The sequence below is a fragment of the Symsagittifera roscoffensis genome, chromosome 4 (assembly GCF_963678635.1).
Source record: "Symsagittifera roscoffensis chromosome 4, txSymRosc1.1, whole genome shotgun sequence".
NCBI classification, from domain to species: Eukaryota; Metazoa; Xenacoelomorpha; order Acoela; family Convolutidae; genus Symsagittifera; species Symsagittifera roscoffensis.
Window position 1 is genome coordinate 5071076 of NC_087065.1, and position 19776 is coordinate 5090851.

Sequence of the window (19776 nt, forward strand, 5' to 3'; positions counted from 1 at the left end):
CATGCTCTATAGCCGGCCTAACCCACCGCGCTACATCCACGCTTTGTGACCACACCTCTATTTTTAATAAGAGCTACTCAAGTGTGAGTAACTCTTCAAAATAACCGAACTAAAACAAAAAGCTTTTGTGAAAACAACTAACTAAAATCATAATTAAAAAATATTAAACTAATAAATGTTTTATAAAATGTAAATTACATTATGCAATACATAGATCAGAATACAACACCAAGGACGAACATCTAAAGACAAAACGACCCCACTACACTCGAGAGAGAATGGCCAACCACAATCGATATGCCACTCACAATCACAACTCAAAGGATTTAGAGTACGACTTGACTTCGCAGAAAAGGACTTCATTGAACTAGACCAATGACCACCTCGATGTTCAAGTATACGTACAGATCCGAGTAACCAGGCATCCCCTCCACGCACAATCTCCACGCCATTCCCAAATTAGATCAGACACAAAAGAAGTTCTCCACGCAGAACAGAAAAACCTGACATAGCAAACCATTCTGAAATCAGATTTGAGTTTGTTGCAAAGACTTAGTCGTTGTCACTAGAAGACACAACGTCTTATGTCTCTAACTCCAGCTTCCTGGAACTTCTTTAACAAAGAGGAAACAGAAGAAATAAGATGTTCGCCAAACACCAACGTCCATCATCCATCCTTCGAATTGCAGAAGAACTATTCTAAAAAACTCTGTAAAACCCGGATGGGTGGAACCTGATCTAGACTACATTTTATGATTGGATAATTTAGACATTTTACCAATGTAAAGTATTTAATATTAACCAATCATGATCCATCTAACTAACAACCCACTTATTTGTAAGTGCTGAAGTTACTTGTAATTTCAGCACCAGAGAGATTTGAATTTAACTTAGAAATTAGTTGGACTCTCCCGAGCACTTCAGCAACCGCAATAAACCAGTATACCCTAGATCTATTGAGCCTAGCAGAGACTAGTTAAACAACCTGAGACTAGATAGTATAAGAGTAAGATTAGGATCGGTATTAGACTAAGAAGTTGCACGAATCTATCCGGCCGAAAATAAGATAGCGTGACGAGCAGACGGTGTACCCTATCCGAAATTACTCTATGAGTTAACCAACTCGGTCCTAACTCAGCTGGTTACAGCCAAGAAGTCACGGGAGTTTCCGGTGGACCGATTCGTCTTTCGATAAACACAAAAAAAATTATAAAAGTTTCAGTGAAACTATCTAATCCAAAAAGAAGGGAGGACTTTTGCGAAGTCCTGCCTTCTTTGGCGCAAAAAATAAGGTCAAAGTAGGTAGGATATTTGTAGTGATTTGTGAGGACAAAAAAGGACAAAGGCTCCGATTTTTTTGAAAATCCACCCCCCCTCGATAAATCCTATATCAGCCCCTGCATAGCCTAGCATTCTAATTGCAGGCAAGAAACTGTGTATATCTAATTGATAACCTTTAAAAAAAACTGAAAAAAAAACATAGAAACAGTTTTAAAAGCAATCACATACAAGAGTGAAAGATGGAAAAGCAATTCTATAATCTTTGTTTACTTGGCTCGGTTTTGGTTAAATTTTACCAGGAAAATTAAGTATTCATACCATCGCCAGTTCCTTGGAAAACAATGCATACTATTGAACGTCAAGTCCTCCATGGCCCCAGGATAATCCCCCCTCAATAGGATTCTGGAAAAACAAAGGAGTATTCATGGCATTAATTTGACATGAGGAAGCTTATTACTTGGATTATCAGTCTAAATTATGCAGACATCAAACAAGCAAATTCTTCCTTCCAACAAATACGTGAACAATTTTCGAAAAATTGGTTTTTGAGATGATTAAATTTTCAGTTCATTGTCCTAGAGAGTTTCCCCAGGCGAAGCCAGACACCTAGAAAGGACGAAAAATTGGCCATAAATTGACTTCAAGTGATCGGCCATGTCAAAAATGCCGCAAAAATACTCGATCTTAAATTAACAGTCACTTAGCGTGATTTCCGTTCTAAAAGTGGCCAGTTAATGCATCTATAAAAAACTGACTTGAAATCCAATTTTAAATGGATGTTACCTACGGTTTTTCCTTTGAAAAATGGTTTGACAGCCAATATACAATTTCCTTAATACTTATAACACGTTGACTTGATTAACTGGAATTAATTCAGTTAAATGTTATAAATTACGGCCTCCATTTTCTGGCTCAAAAACACTAAAAACATTTTCAATTTTTGATGCTGTGACGTTTATTTTTTACAATTCTTAATTTCACATAAAAACTTAATTTCACATAAAAATATTGATATTAAAATATTTGATAACATACTAAAATGTTACACAGCTTACTTGACATTTAAAAATATTAGTACTAAAGGAAATAATTTTTTTTTGAGTTATATGTAGTTGGAAGGGCGTGAATTTGCTGGAAATTAACAAGTGACCAAATTTTGCTTCATTGTGCTCCATTTTTCTTATCTCACCCGATATTAAACTCTCAGGGGAAATCTATCAGATGCAGTTTTTAAACGGATCTCTAGATCGGGGCTGTTTTGGGCTAACTTTACGACAAAACAACCCAATAGCCGAAAAGTTTGAATAAATTGACGTCCTTTAAACTGCCCAAAAACTGTATGTTTTTCAAGCCTATTAAAAAAAAATTTCAATTAAGTAATCTGATTGGCTAAGATAATTTTCGGCCATTTGGTCCTTCGGTAATGAGAGATTCGTCCTTTCTAGATTACGTTTTAAACTTATAACAGTATGAGCTCTGGGTTCGCCTTAAAAAGCGACAAATTTTTCAATTTATCCCCCCAGCAAGCCAATTTTACCCATTATTAAATTAGACCCGAAAACAAAGTCGCCCAAATTGTTTTGATGAAAAGCTAAGTCGAACTATGATCCGCCTTTGCTATTGACTTTGATTAGAAAAACCTCCCTTATTCTTAGCATTACAGATCACAATCCATTCAAACACGCTTGCTATTATGTTTTCTTTTTATTTGGTTTAATGGTCAAATTTGTCTCAATTGAAAAAACGCGGTTTTGTTGTTATTGTTGTTTTTTTTTGCTCAAAGTGAATTAATTTGAAAACCGAATGGAACTTCAAAGATAATTACATCCTTAAAAACCAACCATAAGCATCTTTGTCACACGTTTCATGATTATAATCTGCAGATTAAAAGCATAATAAAAAATACACCGGTTTTCCAAATACCGATTCAAAGTCTTCAGAAAGCTTCTTTCACCGGATTGCAAAAAACAGAGAGAAAATCCTAATCATTTCAATTTTTTTGAACAAAAATCGAGTTTGAAGCTTTTGTTATCAATTCTGCGAAGAATTTCGTTTCAATTAATTTACTCCACATCTTGCAGACAATTTCATGAGCCAAATTGTCATGACTCAAATTTAAATCGAATAGACTGTGGGTAAAGTTTTAAATAAAACTCACCTTTGGTCGACACTTATTTTTCAGCTTTGAACAGAAAAAATTATCCCCTTGTAAGCAATTATAATTAAATTGTTTCGGTCAAAATTTTCATCATCTGGTCAATGACCGGAAGTTAATAAAGTTATAAAATTATGTGTATTTCTTTGGTTTACTTTCTCTGTTTTATTTTCGAATTTATTAGTGTGGCCGTGTTGGTGTTCGCTTTGACCAGGGAAGTCTGGTTTACTTTTGGGGGTAACTTTGCCATATATGGGACCATCCAGGGCTATGGTAGTCTGTGGAAGAAATGTTTCAGACTCATCGACCAAGATCTGCAGATGACATGCGAGAACACAAAGCCATCGTCCACACCAGGTAAAAAGACTTGTTTCTACGGTATGCTTCTACATGCAAAAAAAAATCTGTAAGATTATGCAAAGTTAAAAAAGACAAGAAGCAAGAATAGCCAGCTGCTGTGTCAATAAAATAAACAGTTCGTACCAAGCTTTCCATTTTATGCAAGCAATGAACTTAAAATTGTAAAATAAGCATAAAACAGACAACAGTTTCCAATAATTGCATGTTTGCTTCTCTCTTTTGCAATATCAGCATCCTCACCCTAAAGTTTTTCTGAAGGTGCCTTCAACGCCAATATATAACGATTATGAAAGGGAGCGCGCGCCGAAAAAACTGGTAATTTTGACCTGCTTTTTCAAAAAATTTTGACCTGCGGCCAAAAATATTTTGTCAAAATAGGATTATTATAGTGTTCTGGCAGCATTCGGAAAATCAACTTGGTAGACCTAAAAGAATAGTCGACAAATTTTTTTAAAAAAACTTTTGATAATCCCCCCCCCTCTCGAGAAAATCTTAGATAGATCCGCCTCTGCCATGTGATCCGCCTCCGCCTTTTATCATAGCCTACCTTTCCGTCCAATTCTGCAGTCTAAAAAATTTGTATGAAAATGTCATGAAAAGCATTTTACCCTACAATTGATTGTATGATATTACAAATAGAAACTAAACAAAAAAGATTCTTGAGTTTCACTTTATGTTTTTTGAGTTTCACTTAATGTTTTGTGTTTTGTTTTAAGAAAACCAGGCTTTTTCTCAATTGAGAAGATCCATAGCTTAACTGGTACTAATTTCATGGATAAATGTGTAAATTAGCGTTTTATAATTTATTTTTATACAGCAACAAAACAAAAATACAGAGGTTTACTTTTTTGACCGGCTTAGTTTGTTTCACAACATGAAAAATATAGGTTGGACAAAAAATTTGTTGAAATTATTGTGTTCGAAAAACTTGTTTTTGGAAAAGTGCTTGTCATATATTTCTCTTATATAAGAACACTTCACAAATTTTTAAGAAAATTAAGAAAAAAAGAAAAAAAAAATGAGACAAAAATATCTAGAGCCTCTTAAATCATTATGAAAATTGTACGAGCATTTTTCCAAAAAATTTTTTACCAATGGATGATATGATTTTCTATGAAAGTCGAAACTTGTAGTTGAAAAGCCTGTGTAAAAATTATTTTGCATGAAATTGATCACTAGAAATATTAATTACTGAGTTTCATCTTGCAATAGCTAACAATTTCATTCAGTTATATATGGTCGAGCAAATTGAAGTGTCGTAGTCACATGGAAAACATAAATAAGCTGAAAACAAGTAGCTCAGAAAGTTCCGACCATTATGTTTAAAAAAAGATGTTTTTTTTTAAAAGAAAATGTCGTTTTTTGCATTGTGTGATAAAAAGATCATGCAGGAGCCAACGTTTTAGATAAAGGTGACAGTCACAATAATTTACACAATTCGATCAACAAGCTTCTTGTACATGAAAAACGAAAAATATATATAACACAGAGGTGAAGCTGATCTTCGCACCACCTGCGATACAACACGTATAGGACGAAAACAACATAAAATTGAGCATGTCAGCTGCCTAGTAGCATAACAAGTAAGTGATTCAACTGATTTTGTTAAGCAAGTTGTTAAACCGAAAAAAGGTCTTGCTAATCGAAAGCGCAAAGAAGTTCAACAAAATTTTAATTTTTTTTTTGTTTTTTTTAGGAAAAACTTTGAAGGTTGTTCTATGGTATTAAGCCTGTTAGCTTGCTTTGCTCGCTCAAAATCGAACTGAAATGTCAATCCGTTTTTCTCAACACTTGGAAAATTTTTTGACAATTTGAAACTTGTGTTTAAATCAAGGCTGAAAAAGCTTCATTACGATATATCATTCCACTCAATCTGATAATTGTTTCTGACAACTCAATTGGTTGACACAAAAAAAAACAGGTTAAGGTTACTCGCTCTTTTAATTTGTTTGTTCGAAAAAATTCAAAAAATTTAACGAGTTTTTCTCGGCCCGTGAAAGTTAAATTAGCCACAAAAAAACTAATGTAAACAGACTAAATTGAGCGTAAAAAACCAATTAGCTCGCTTTATTCCCTCGAAGTTAGATCGAAAACTATAATAGTCAAACCTGTTTTCTTGACACTGCGAAATTGTTCGAAAGTTCTGTAATCTCGTTCGAATCACGACTGAAAGGGCTTTAATAAGATATTTTACTCGTTCCATTCCGATGATTATTTGTGGTATCTGATTCTGAGCGGAAAACGAAAAAAAAAACGAAAAAATTTAGCACACCCGAATACAAAGTTCCTTCCCATTTTCTATGGTCGGAACAACAACAGGTAGACTAAGTATAAGAATCTGCTCTATCCGCAAAAAATTTCGAAAATGCGGGAACAGAAAAACATTAGAAAAAACAACAAATAGTTTTCAAGATCTAAGTCACCAGGAAGACTCACCAATTTTCAAGGTCACCAGGAAAACTCAATTTCATTTAACTCGGAGATTAAAGCAAAATTAAAACAACTTATTATGTATAAATTTCTTCGCAAATGAGTGTTGAGCAAAAAAGATTATTGAACCAAACGAATACAAATGTGGCATAAACATTTTTGACGAGACATAATTTAAAAATTAATTTCCAAGTACTGTAACATTTGCTACCTTGTGAGGAACCAGTGAAGCCGTTGAGAACAACTCGAGATGAAAATAAAACGAGACTTCTCGTATGAAGGTGACACATTGAAGGATTCGACTGTCCTTTGATGTCTATGGACTAGTGTTATTTAAAAAATCAAGAAATTTTGGAAAAAATTAGTATTTAAAATTTAAACTTTAGTAGCTTTAGGTAATGAAATGTATCATCAGATGTGGCAAAATTTTTGTTACCTTCTGCAAAAAAGCATCTATATTTTATGTATCGGTGACCTCAATCAGGATTATCAAGAAAAGGAAAGGGATCTATTTCGATCTTTTTTCAAACTAGTCTCGTTTTTTTTGTGCGTGGTATAATAACAGGATCTGATTGTAAGGCCAGAACGTAGGCTTACTTGACTGTCATAGTAAAATAGGCAAATTGGGTTAAAATTTTTGCAAAATATTACAGGAAAAACAAAATTAATTTATAAAAAAAATTAATCTTTTTCCAGTTTATTTTTTTTTGAAACTTTTAGGGTTTTATTCCCAAGATATCGCTTTACTCGTGCAAACTTAAAATTTCACGTCGTTTTTAATGTAAGCCTGCTTGATAGCTTTACTCGCTCGAAACTGAACTGAAACTCAAAAGTATTAAGACAGTTTTTCTCAACACTGAGAAAATGTTTTATGAAAATTTTTTCCCAGAATTCAAATCACGGCTGAAATGGCCTGAAAAAGATTATCACTTTACCCATTCCGATGATTACTTGTGGTAATTGATTTCGCGTGGATAATAAAAACAGAATTAAAAGACTAAAACACACCCGAATTCAAAATTGCTCCCCATTTTCAATGGTCTAAACAAAACACACTACAGAATTTTAAGCCATTCCAAATGAATGATATATTTGTTGATTTGATTTTGTTTCTAGTGTTCATCTACACCACCCGCACTCTGCTCATCTCCGCCTGTATAGTTGGGGGTCTGTGTGGGGTGTTGCTTCTCAAGTCCTGGATCCACTGTCAATCTACCTCCTCGGTTGATCACGCCAGTCTGCGGGAGGAAGACGGCAGATACTACAAGTGCTACTCTGCTCTACTTGCTCTCTCCAGTTTACTACAAGGTAATATTAATCATGTTTCCAGGAAGTGCGTAGTTCCAGGAAGTATTTAGTTCCAGGAAGTGTGTACTTCCAGGAAGTGAGCAGTTCCCGATTTTTCCTTCGTCAACAATTTTTTTTGACCACAAAACAGTAAATGAAGTTGAATTTTCTGAAAACGTTACAAAAGCTAGGGTCAAAAAATCAGGACGCAAAAGTAAGGTCATTAACTATGAATTATGTTGGCCCAATATAAATTGTAGTTAATGTCCTAGCTTCTGTGAATGCTTTTCTGACAGATTAATGACACAAAAGCGCTTTTTCTGCTATTCCGGTCACCGATAAGGATGTGTATGAATTATAGCCCAAAGTATCAGATTTAAAAAGCACGGCGATAAAAAGTAGCAAACAAGACTTCGATCGAAGAAAAAAGTTAAATCTACCAGCTTTTTCAAATCTTCGTATCAGTTTGTCTGGAAGAGAATTCAGTTTTAACAAAAATAGCTTGCCAAATAAGACAAATGAACGGTTTTGCATCGGAACAAAAACTACGTAGCAGTATTAACCCTACAATCCTAATTCCGATAACAAAATTCTCATGCGGAAAAATTCCGTGCTCATCGACCCACAAAGCAAAATTTTTGAAAATTTTAGGGAAAATTTTGTAAAAATTTAATTAAAAGTCTAAAATTGATAGTTTATTGTCATTCAAAGTTGAATTTCTAAAAGTCGAAAAATATCCGTTCAAAGGGAATTGAGCCGAAAAAAAAAGAGACAAACGATTGCCCGAAAAAGCAAAAAGTTTTTAGATTAAAAAAAAACAAATTCTGACTGGATTTGAACCCCGAGTCTTTGTCGTTCCAAGCATATCTATTACCTCTACGCCAAATGCGCTGGAAAATTGATTGAAATTAATTTAATTATTTTAAACAATAAAAACTGAAAACTGATTTTTTTTTTATATGTCAATTTTTTTCAAAAATTTTTTTTTTCCATGTTTACTTTTTCTAATTGTGTTACGGAGGGTATAAAAGGCTGATTTAGATTTTTGAAAAGCTTACTGTTAGTGATCAATAGTTATAAAACCAACATAATTTCTAGATTTAAAACATTAGAACATAGAACATAGAACATAGAGTAAAAACATAAGCCGACAGAATTAAAGCCGAACGACCTCTGTGCCAAAAAAATCCACGAAAAATGTTCAAATCAGATAAAATATTAGTACTCAACTCTTACCGTAAACACAAGGCCAATACAGTAACCATGCTATTAATTAACCATTTGTATATACCAATGGCAAAAAAATATACTGATTATAATTTGACCATTTTCTGAACAAAGTTATTTGCGGAAAAAGTCTAGTGCCCGATTGCAATACCCTTGCTTTTCGCAAGTGTAATTACAATTATTACCATAAAAACCAAATATACAAAGTCAATTTAAAATCATAACTTAAATCTGAATCTTGGATTGTTTTTTTTTCAGGTGCTCTCCAAATAGGCGCATTACTTCTGTTTGCCGAACAACTGAGCCCAGAGTACGAAGGCCTATCAGTGCACCTCTCCAACGGGTTCTTCTTCGCCTCTGCTGCCCCTGTTCCTCACCTTCTAATCTGCATTCTCGCTCTTTTTTTAGGGGTCAACTGCACTTGCAAATGCTGCCGATGTTTTAAGTGTTGCAGAAGCTCAGCAGAGCCATCCCAAGTGTGAAAAATAACAGTAATGAAACTTATTTCATCTTATTTTCAATTCTTAGAAATTATTATATAATAAATATTTGAAATTTATTTTGAGAAGTTCTTAGTGAAAAAGAGTGCTGCGACTTCAATTCAAGGAGTTGTGCTGATACAGTGCTGATATAAATTGGGGGAACATATTTTAGACCATTCATCCACGAGGGAAAGGGCCAACATATGAGCTGCACAGCTTATCACGGCGAACCGCTGTTGTACCCCTACTTAAGAACTACATGCAATGTTTTTGGTTATTTTTCTGGGCTGGATAATGTTGCCTCACTTTCAAGCAACGAGCACGGATCATGGTGTGCCTCGAACATCCGACCTTTCCATTGAGAGGTTGAGACGTAACCACTTCGTCACAGCTCCCCGGCGTCCCGACAAAACGCGCAAAACTTGAAATTTAAAACGAGTTTTTCTCAAATTGGGTTGAAGTTAGGTGAAAAAAGATGAAGTTAGGTGAAAAATGATGAAGACAAAACTTTCTGCATAAAAAGTTAGCAAAATTGATGTAGTACAGCGTGTTTTGCTGAATCCAGGCCTAAAAATTTGCCCCAAAAATGGTTTTTTCATTCAATCAAAAGCTATTGAGTCAGTTATTGACAAAGTTATATCAAAATGAGCTTGTTACGTAGCCCAAAAAACTTTAAGAATAACTTAATTTCACAAAAATGTGCAAAATATTCAAAACAATTTTCATTTAAAAAGTTGGCGTTTTATTCAATAAAAACGACAATTTTGTCTATTAAACAATATTAAAAAAATCATAAAAATTTTCGGAAATATCATAAAAAGGCCAAAATTTTCAGTAGATAGGCAAACATTTAATTGTGTGTAGGTCTCTGAAAATCAGAGACAAGCCTTTAAACAAGTTAAAATTTTGTCGGAACGAGCAAAGAAAATGAAACAAAAGAAGGAAAAAGGGAGCGTCCTTGTTGTGAAATCCACTAACAATTCAAAAATACACGTTAAATTTGCTCTTTTTAGAATTTACTGGGCTATTTTGATTTGATTTTCCCAGCAAGAGTTATTTTGGTATAATTTTTGATTGAATAAAAAGCCAAAATTGATCTGTTTTTGGGGTAAGTTTTTCGATTTTGTATTTTGTATACAGAAAACTAGATTTCAGTTGAAACATGACAAAACTTGGACCATAACAAGAACCAACAGGTATTTTCCAATGTTTCAAAATTTTCAATTTGTAAATATTTGTGAGAAAAACTAGACGATTTGAAAAAAAATTCGGTCAACAGTTAACGGTAAGGTTTTTAAATCCGCTCGAAATTATGAAAAAAGAAATGCATTTTCAAAACTAATAATCATTCATGTATTGTGCGCCATTTGTACTTTTTTAATTGAAGAGCATTGTTTGCTTGTAATTCGGAAGCCTAACCGCGACAAATTTGAGCCTGAACAATTTTTTTAAATCCTAAAAAAACCACGCTACTTGAATAAATGATAATTCACTTCGTTTGTTGCCACATAAATAAACATTCATTTTTTAAAATCGGTTGTTGAATTTTACAACAAAATGCTTCCACTAGAGTCTGTTTTGCAATAAAAAACCAACAAAAAAACGAATTTGCTGTAATTTTACGAGACTGGCCTGAACATTGATGAAAAATTGAATAATTAAAACTTTTCTTCATATTGCTTAAGAAATAATTTTTTTTTCAACAAAGAAGTTAACTCATTTCTGGCCATAACTCAATTATAACCAACAGACAGTTGGAAAAGGGTAGAAAAAAAACAAAGAAAATTTCCTAAACAAACTTTGAAAGTTTTAAAACATTTTTCATCTTTTGAATTTAGAATTAAAATTATATCGCAATGAAATTCTATGATCTTCAAGCAGTGTTTATGATGGGCACTTTTGTCGTAAAACTATCCAATTTGAAAAAATGGATCATTAGATAATTTTTGTGCCGCAATGAATTAATAAAATTGAACTAAAATTATTCCAGTTTATCGTTTACCTTCGATGTTTTCTTTTTGCTGTACTTCATCGAAACTTACGTTCCTTTCAACAGAGCAAACGAAATGAATTATTATTATAAATTCTGAACTCAAACCACGAAAAATTGAATTTGATCTAGAAGTTTTTAGTGAAAAAGAGTGCTGCGACTTCAATACACGGAATTGCGCTGATAGAGTAATGATATAAATTGGGGGAACATATTTTGGACCATTCATCCACGAGGAAAAGGGCCAACATATGAGCTATACAGCTTATCACGGCGAACCGCTGTTGTACCCCTACTTAAGAACTACATGCAATGTTTTTGGTTATTTTTCTGGGCTGGATAATGTTGCCTCACTTTCAAGCAACGAGCACGGATCATGGTGTGCCTCGAACATCCGACCTTTCCACTGAGAGGTGGGGACGTAACCACATCGTCACAGCTCCCCGGTGTCCCAACAAAACGCACAAAACTTAAAATTTATAACGAGTTTTTCTCAAATTGGGTTGAAGTTAGGTGAAAAATGATGAAGTTAGGTGAAAAATGATGAAGACAAAACTTTCTGCATAAAAAGTTAGCAAAATTGATGTAGTACAGCGTGTTTTGCTGAATCCAGGCCTAAAAATTTGCCCCAAAAATGGTTTTTTAATTCAATCAAAAGCTATTGAGTCAGTTATTGACAAAGTTACATCAAACTGAGCTGGTTACGAAGCCCAAAAAACTTTAAGAATAATTTAATTTCCCAAAAAATGTGCAAAATATTCAAAATCAATTTTTATTTAAAAAGTTGGCGTCTTATTTAGAAAAAACGACATTTTTGTCTATTAAACAAAAATTCAAAAAAATCATAAGAGTTTTCGGAAATAACATAAAAATGTCAAAATTTTCAATAGATAGGCAAACATTTAATTGGGTGTAGGTCTCTGAAAATCAGAAACAAGCCTTTAAATAAGTTAAGACTTTGTCGGAACGAGCAAAGGAAATGAAACAAAAGAAGAAAAAAGGAAGCGTCCTTGTTGTGAAATCCACTAACAATTCAAAAATTACACGATTCGGCCTCGTTAAAAATGCTCTTTTTAGACTTTATTGGGCTATTTTGATTTGATTTTCCTAGCAGTAGTTTTTTTGGTACAGTTTTTGATTAAATAAAAAGCCAAAATTGATCTGTTTTTGGGGTAAATTTTTCGATTTTGTATTTTGTATACGGAAAACTAGATTTCAGTTGAAACAAGACAAATCTTGGAACATAACAAGGACCAACAGGCAGTTTCCAATGTTTCAAGAATTTCAATTTGTTAAGTATTTGTAAGAAAAACTAGACGATTTGAAAAAAATTCGATCAGCAGTTAAAGGTAAGGCCTTTAAATCTGCTCGAAATTATGAAAAATGAAATGCATCTTCCAAACTAATAATCATTCATGTATTTTGCGCCATTTGTGCTTTTGTAATTGCAGATCATTGTTTGATTGTGATTCGGAAGCCTAAACGCGACAAATTTGTGCCTGAACAATTTTTTTTAAATCATAAAAAAACCACGCTACTTGAATAAATGATAATTCACTTCGTTTGTTGCCACTTAGATAAACATTCATTGTTTAAAATCGGTCGTTGATTTTTACAACAGAATGCTTCCACTAGAGTCTGTTTTGCAATAAAAAACGAAAAAACATAATTTTTTTTTTCAAATTTGCTAATTTGCTGTATTTTTACGAGACTGGCCTGAACATTGATGAAAAACTGAATAATTAAAACTTTTCTTAGTTTTGCTCAACAAATAATTTTTTATCAACAAAGAAGTTAGCTCATTTCAGGCCATATTTCAAATATAACCAACAGACAGTTGGAAAAGGCTAAAAGACAAGGAAAATTTCCTAAACAAGTTTTGAAAGTTTGAAAACATGTTTCACCTTATGAATATAGAATTAAAATTAAATCGCAATGAAACTCTATGAACTTCAAGCAGTGTTTATGATGGGCACTTTTGTCGTAAAACTATCCAATTTGAAAAAAATGGATCAATAGATAATTTTTGTGCCGCAGTGAAATAATAAAATTGAACTGAAAATTATTCAAGTTTATCCTTAGCCTTCGATGTTTGTTTTTTGCTGTACTTTATCGAAACTTACATTCCTTTCAACCGAGCAAATGAACTGAATTATAATTATAAATTCTGAACTCAAACCGCGAAAAATCGAATTTGAGCTTGAACAAGTTTTAAGATTTTTTCCTGAAAGAATAAACAAAAAGTCATCAAGACTTTTAAGTAAAAAATAACTTTGTCAATAAAAATAATAACAAAAATAAAACCGAATGGGTGAAAACTGTTGGCGCGAAAAGAAGGAAAACGAAAGATCAACAAAATAGTCTAGAATCATTTTTCGATTGACATTAAAAAAGTCATTAGTTTGCCAAAAAGTTGGAATGGAACAAATTCTGGTCAATCTATTTCTTTGGTTATTCCGACCATGAAGTGTGAAGAGCTTTAAGTTTCAGTAGCTTTTGTTCCGACTTTCGATACGAAAGTAACGGAATATTTGTGCTCGGGGTGGTTTTTTTTTTCTTCAGACAAATTTCGACTTTTTAACTAGCCATTTTTGACGGAGTTTTTTTTATATCATTCGAAAACTATTGTTGTCCTGAGCTCAAATTTGAAAAGATATTTCACCTGTGATCCTTTTTCGTAAAGTTATGGGGGTTTAAAGATTGCCATTTTGGCCAATTTGGGACAATTAACGCGCGATAAATTAGACGATTTGAAAAAAATTCGATCAGCAGTTAAAGGTAAGGCCTTTAAATCTGCTCGAAATTATGAAAAATGAAATGCATCTTCCAAACTAATAATCATTCATGTATTTTGCGCCATTTGTGCTTTTGTAATTGCAGATCATTGTTTGATTGTGATTCGGAAGCCTAAACGCGACAAATTTGTGCCTGAACAATTTTTTTTAAATCATAAAAAAACCACGCTACTTGAATAAATGATAATTCACTTCGTTTGTTGCCACTTAGATAAACATTCATTGTTTAAAATCGGTCGTTGATTTTTACAACAGAATGCTTCCACTAGAGTCTGTTTTGCAATAAAAAACGAAAAAACATAATTTTTTTTTTCAAATTTGCTAATTTGCTGTATTTTTACGAGACTGGCCTGAACATTGATGAAAAACTGAATAATTAAAACTTTTCTTAGTTTTGCTCAACAAATAATTTTTTATCAACAAAGAAGTTAGCTCATTTCAGGCCATATTTCAAATATAACCAACAGACAGTTGGAAAAGGCTAAAAGACAAGGAAAATTTCCTAAACAAGTTTTGAAAGTTTGAAAACATGTTTCACCTTATGAATATAGAATTAAAATTATATCGCAATGAAACTCTATGAACTTCAAGCAGTGTTTATGATGGGCACTTTTGTCGTAAAACTATCCAATTTGAAAAAAATGGATCAATAGATAATTTTTGTGCCGCAGTGAAATAATAAAATTGAACTAAAAATTATTCAAGTTTATCCTTAGCCTTCGATGTTTGTTTTTTGCTGTACTTTATCGAAACTTACATTCCTTTCAACCGAGCAAATGAACTGAATTATATTTATAAATTCTGAACTCAAACCGCGAAAAATCGAATTTGAGCTTGAACAAGTTTTAAGATTTTTTCCTGAAAGAATAAACAAAAAGTCATCAAGACTTTTAAGTAAAAAATAACTTTGTCAATAAAAATAATAACAAAAATAAAACCGAATGGGTGAAAACTGTTGGCGCGAAAAGAAGGAAAACGAAAGATCAACAAAATAGTCTGGAATCATTTTTCGATTGACATTAAAAAAGTCATTAGTTTGCCAAAAAGTTGGAATGGAACAAATTCTGGTCAATCTATTTCTTTGGTTATTCCGACCATGAAGTGTGAAGAGCTTTAAGTTTCAGTAGCTTTTGTTCCGACTTTCGATACGAAAGTAACGGAATATTTGTGCTCGGGGTGGTTTTTTTTTTCTTCAGACAAATTTCGACTTTTTAACTAGCCATTTTTGACGGAGTTTTTTTTATATCATTCGAAAACTATTGTTGTCCTGAGCTCAAATTTGAAAAGATATTTCACCTGTGATCCTTTTTCGTAAAGTTATGGGGGTTTAAAGATTGCCATTTTGGCCAATTTGGGACAATTAACGCGCGATAAATTAGACGATTTGAAAAAAATTCGATCAGCAGTTAAAGGTAAGGCCTTTAAATCTGCTCGAAATTATGAAAAATGAAATGCATCTTCCAAACTAATAATCATTCATGTATTTTGCGCCATTTGTGCTTTTGTAATTGCAGATCATTGTTTGATTGTGATTCGGAAGCCTAAACGCGACAAATTTGTGCCTGAACAATTTTTTTTAAATCATAAAAAAACCACGCTACTTGAATAAATGATAATTCACTTCGTTTGTTGCCACTTAGATAAACATTCATTGTTTAAAATCGGTCGTTGATTTTTACAACAGAATGCTTCCACTAGAGTCTGTTTTGCAATAAAAAACGAAAAAACATAATGACGTGTGGGGGGATGTTTTTAAATAAAATCTCAATTTTTTTCAAAAAAATTTTTATATTTTTTTTATTACTTTGAAATTTTTCATCTTATTAATGCTCCATAGACCTTAAAATGCAGTCGGAATTTTCAGGGCTTCGCCCTGATACGAGCAGTCTTGTTGTATTTTAAAAAATAATGCGCACCACAGAGACAGCGCGATTTGTCAATGAAGCTCTCCGTAATCCGCTTACATTCAAAAATTCTGAAAATTTTTATCAGTTCCCCGAACGAACTGTTTGGACTGTTTTTATGGGATTCTTTTGTAGATGTGTTGATGAATCAGCAATTACAACAGAAGCGTCTATGCAGTTTTTAAATTAAGTTTAGGAAGAGGAAATCCGGATTCTTTACAAAAGACAGTTTGTAAAGTGTTCTTTTCATGTTCTTTTGCACGCAGTCCCTATTTCTGCTACTTTCTTAAATTACTAATATGCTGAAAAATTTTTAAATAAGATAAATGGGAATGAAAAAAAGCTATCGTTCAACATCGCCAATCGAAGATTGGAAAAGAGTAATGATCGCAAAAAAAAACTTAAAAAAACACTGATTTCTTGACAAAAAACAACTTTCGACTCTCGAAGAAAAAAATAGATGCCCTTTAAGCTCTTTGAGTTTCTAGACCAATTTACGATTGGCGCTTTTTTGGCAACATTAACCCAACTTGAAAAAACTGGATCAACATGAAAGTTTTTTTTTCGCTGCAATTCTACTTTCGAAACTAGAAATCGTTCACGTTTTCTCGCGTCATTTCCATGTTCGCATTTGGAGAATTCTATTTACGCTATTTCCAGCAGTTTTATTTCAATTGAACTCAAAAAGTGCATATATACCTAAGTGCTTTCATAAATGCATTAATATGTATGAATGTACATCTGCAGTTATTAGAGACTCTTACTGAAAAAAAACCAAAAAAAAATCAGCAAGACCAGAGTCCTCACTACGTTCATTTTTCTTAAACAATCAATTCAACAAATAAAAATGTTTTTCCAAAAAAGTCATTTTCTTTTTTTTTCCACCGCCAGTTGGTCTCACAAGAATCGGACAAAAAGTAGAAATTTGCGACAAAAGTGCGTCAACGCTAGCGTATCACAAAACGGGATAAATTTTGTTATTTCTAGTTTTGTTTTAAACATGTTTTTAAATACTCTGTTTCAAACTGATTCTAACTCAGATGCTCTGAACACTTTAAAAAATCCCCCACCCTGGTATAACTCGAAGATACTTCTGCAATTAAAAGTGATTAAGTTTTCTAAAACTAACTTTGTGTTCAGCCTCAATTTTTATGCATTTTTGAATGTGTTTCAATGAAATTGTTATTCTAAATTTATTCACATAACGAAGAGAACATATCACAAATTTAATATTTACACTCTTCTCGAAGAGATGTTCCCACAGAATTACTAAGTTAACATAAAGGTGAGTTTAGTGCGATTATGCTGGTATGAGTTCATATCAAACATAGCTCTTCTTTTTTTTTCATTCTGATTTGGAAGGCATTTCTAGTTTTGAACTGGTTTTGAAGTTTATTCTGCTGTTGGGTTCTGAATTACCACCAAACTGTAGTCTTTGTCTGAAACAGAAAAACAGTTTCATGAAAAATTTCAGGGTTGCATTGAACTTCTGATAAATTTTAATAGCAGCACATTTTATTTTTATTAACAAGTGTTTTTGCCTCTGAACAATCAAGCTTGGCATAAATCTGCGACGTATACTCCCGTATAATTACCGCATAATAAGTCTTAAATTCGAAATCGAAAATAGCAGAATATCCGCATAATTGAAGCATTTTGAACACACAAAAGAACTTCTTTAATTTTTTTTGCGTGATTTTTTATTGCAAATAAAAAAATTCGAAGCTTGAAAAACTCAAGTACCAAAAAAATTTCTAAATTAAATGAATTAAAAAGTTTCGTGCGCACTTCTTTTGAGAGGGTCGTCAAAAGAACAATTTTTGCTAAAATATGGTTTTTTGGCAAAATTTCCGCATTTTTTCCTGCGGAATTTTAGTTTTTCCGCAGAACGGCCCGAATATTTGATAAAAATTGCCATGAGTCCGCATCGCATAATTTAACTACTTATTCGCGCAGATTCATGCCAAGCCTGTCAACAATGAAGTCCGAGAAATATCTCTAATCCAATAGAATTACTTTCTAGCAGACTGTTCAAAAACTCTCTATTCAAGAGAAAAACAGAGCAAAGGCAACATCACAGGTTGAAACTTTCGAGAGCCAAACTAGCATAATTTTCGCTGATTTCAAACCATTTTTTAAATAATTTTTCTATAACTACTGTATTTTTGGCTAGCTTATGTTGTCTGTTTAAAAAAGAGATAAAATTGCTGGCTAAAAAGCTAGTTATAAACTGAGATATTGACGATATTAATGCGAGAGGGAGAGAGAGAGAGAGAGAGTGAGGTACCTGGGGCGATGAGTATTTCGTTCTTCTTGCTGCGGATACGGATGAAGGTGAGGTCGTTGGAGGGGTCGATCTCCCTCAACATACTTCTGCACTTGTCGACCAGACTGTGCTCGAAGTGGGTGTAGTGGTTGGTCAGACCACTCTCCAAATTAGACCGAATCGGGATACCTAGAGAAGAGAGAGATACTAGTGTGGATAGAATCAACAAAGGAGTCTTTTTTATATTTATGGCAACACTGAGTTTGATATACAATCAACTAAAAACATTATTAAAATTTCGCAAAGCTGAAAACATTGAAACAGAAACCAAACGAAATAAGATGCGGCGTCCCCACCCAAAAAAAAAACTTTTCCTAAAAAAAAAACAAAAAAAACAATGCGACCTATATAACAGTGTGAACTACGTTCATCGACTTTTTGTCCAACTTTTAATGAAGTATTGTTTTTTTGCGCTCAAGAAGTTTTAACTTTAGTTCACTTGGTGAAGGGGTCTTTCTACCTGAAAATAATTGGCATTTGACTGGATCTTACCATCGTGGCTGCAGACGATGACTCCCTCGACGCCCTTGTGCTGCTGGATGCGCTTGATAGTCTCTTCAACTTCACTCTAAATCAACTCAACATTCTAATACAACTCAACCAAAGATACACACAAAACTTATAACAGTTCGCAAAAAAAGAAGACATACATCAAATAGTGACCCGAACTTACCATGATTGCTTGATATATTGTCTGTTAAACTGAAGCAGGGTTGTTAGAAGATAACTCTATAGATATCTGAAAAGAGCATCCATTTATAACAATTCAGGTAGGAAATTGCAGAAAAAAAGCTTAAAATGAAACCACAGGCGGGCGAAGCTGAACTTCACAAAACTTATTTGTGAGTTATGAAAAATATTGACATAGAAACGAAGCAGATCTTTTCACTTTTGAGATACAGCACAAACATAGCATGACAAACTAGCAGACAGAATTTGAAACGAAAGCCGCCAAGTCGATTTTTTTTAAAAAAGCGAGGAAAGCTAGCTGAACCCAGTTTTTTATATTTGTCTTGGAAAAAAATCTGTTTGTTAACATGAAAATTATGTTTGCATAGAAACAAAGCTGTATTAAAGCGCACAATTTTTGAGCAGACACCCGTTGAGCCACAAAAAAAATTCATAAAAAACCTGAAAACTTTCAAAACAAAATTAAATTACCCCTCAAGACTCACACGCACAGAAAATTTGTTTCGCCCATCCAAAGATGCAATATGAAACCACTAAGCCAATTAAACATAAACCAAAAAAAACATAGTCAATAGAACGGATTTTTGAAATGGAAGCATGCTCAAATTATGTCTGTTGACTAACGAAAATTGATTTGAGAAAAAAAGATTTTTTGGTTGAATTATTTACAAGATTAATTCTATGTTCCAAATTGATAACGCTTTCTAATCGCGAGCACAATCATCACGTTATAAACTAGTGTACATTAATGAACGAAGCAAAAAATACACATTTATTTAAATTTCATTTAAATTTATTAAAAATAATCAAACTAAAATTCCGCAAAAAACTTGTAACTCAATTAACACT

At 33.0% G+C, this 19776-nt stretch overlaps 2 protein-coding genes across 4 annotated transcripts in view; one reads left to right on the forward strand and one right to left on the reverse strand.

Annotated features, from left to right (window-relative positions):
* The first annotated feature begins 1755 nt into the window (after nucleotides 1-1755).
* On the forward strand, nucleotides 1756-9235 carry LOC134844507 (uncharacterized). 3 transcript variants are annotated; one of them, XM_063861217.1, is made up of 4 exons: nucleotides 1756-1925; nucleotides 2750-3793; nucleotides 7343-7534; nucleotides 8999-9235. In XM_063861217.1, exons 2-4 carry the CDS (start codon nucleotides 3571-3573, stop codon nucleotides 9220-9222), a joined length of 639 nt encoding a protein of 212 aa, XP_063717287.1. In that variant the 5' UTR covers nucleotides 1756-1925; nucleotides 2750-3570; the 3' UTR covers nucleotides 9223-9235. The 3 variants fall into 3 exon arrangements, with proteins under 3 accessions (XP_063717287.1, XP_063717285.1, XP_063717286.1); XM_063861215.1 differs by lacking the exon at nucleotides 1756-1925 and adding an exon at nucleotides 2007-2229 and having other exon boundaries at nucleotides 2727-3793; XM_063861216.1 differs by lacking the exon at nucleotides 1756-1925 and adding an exon at nucleotides 2067-2088 and having other exon boundaries at nucleotides 2727-3793.
* A 7844-nt stretch (nucleotides 9236-17079) lies between these two features.
* LOC134845282 (dynein light chain roadblock-type 1-like) overlaps nucleotides 17080-19776 on the reverse strand; it is an 18006-nt gene continuing 15309 nt past the window's right edge. Inside the window, exons 2-5 of the mRNA XM_063862227.1 lie at nucleotides 18911-18978; nucleotides 18730-18805; nucleotides 18199-18366; nucleotides 17080-17350 (exon numbers count right to left, since the gene is read on the reverse strand). Coding sequence (XP_063718297.1) covers nucleotides 17304-17350; nucleotides 18199-18366; nucleotides 18730-18805; nucleotides 18911-18913 — 294 coding nt within the window. The 5' untranslated portion in view covers nucleotides 18914-18978 and the 3' untranslated portion in view covers nucleotides 17080-17303. The remainder of the gene's footprint in view (nucleotides 17351-18198; nucleotides 18367-18729; nucleotides 18806-18910; nucleotides 18979-19776) is intronic.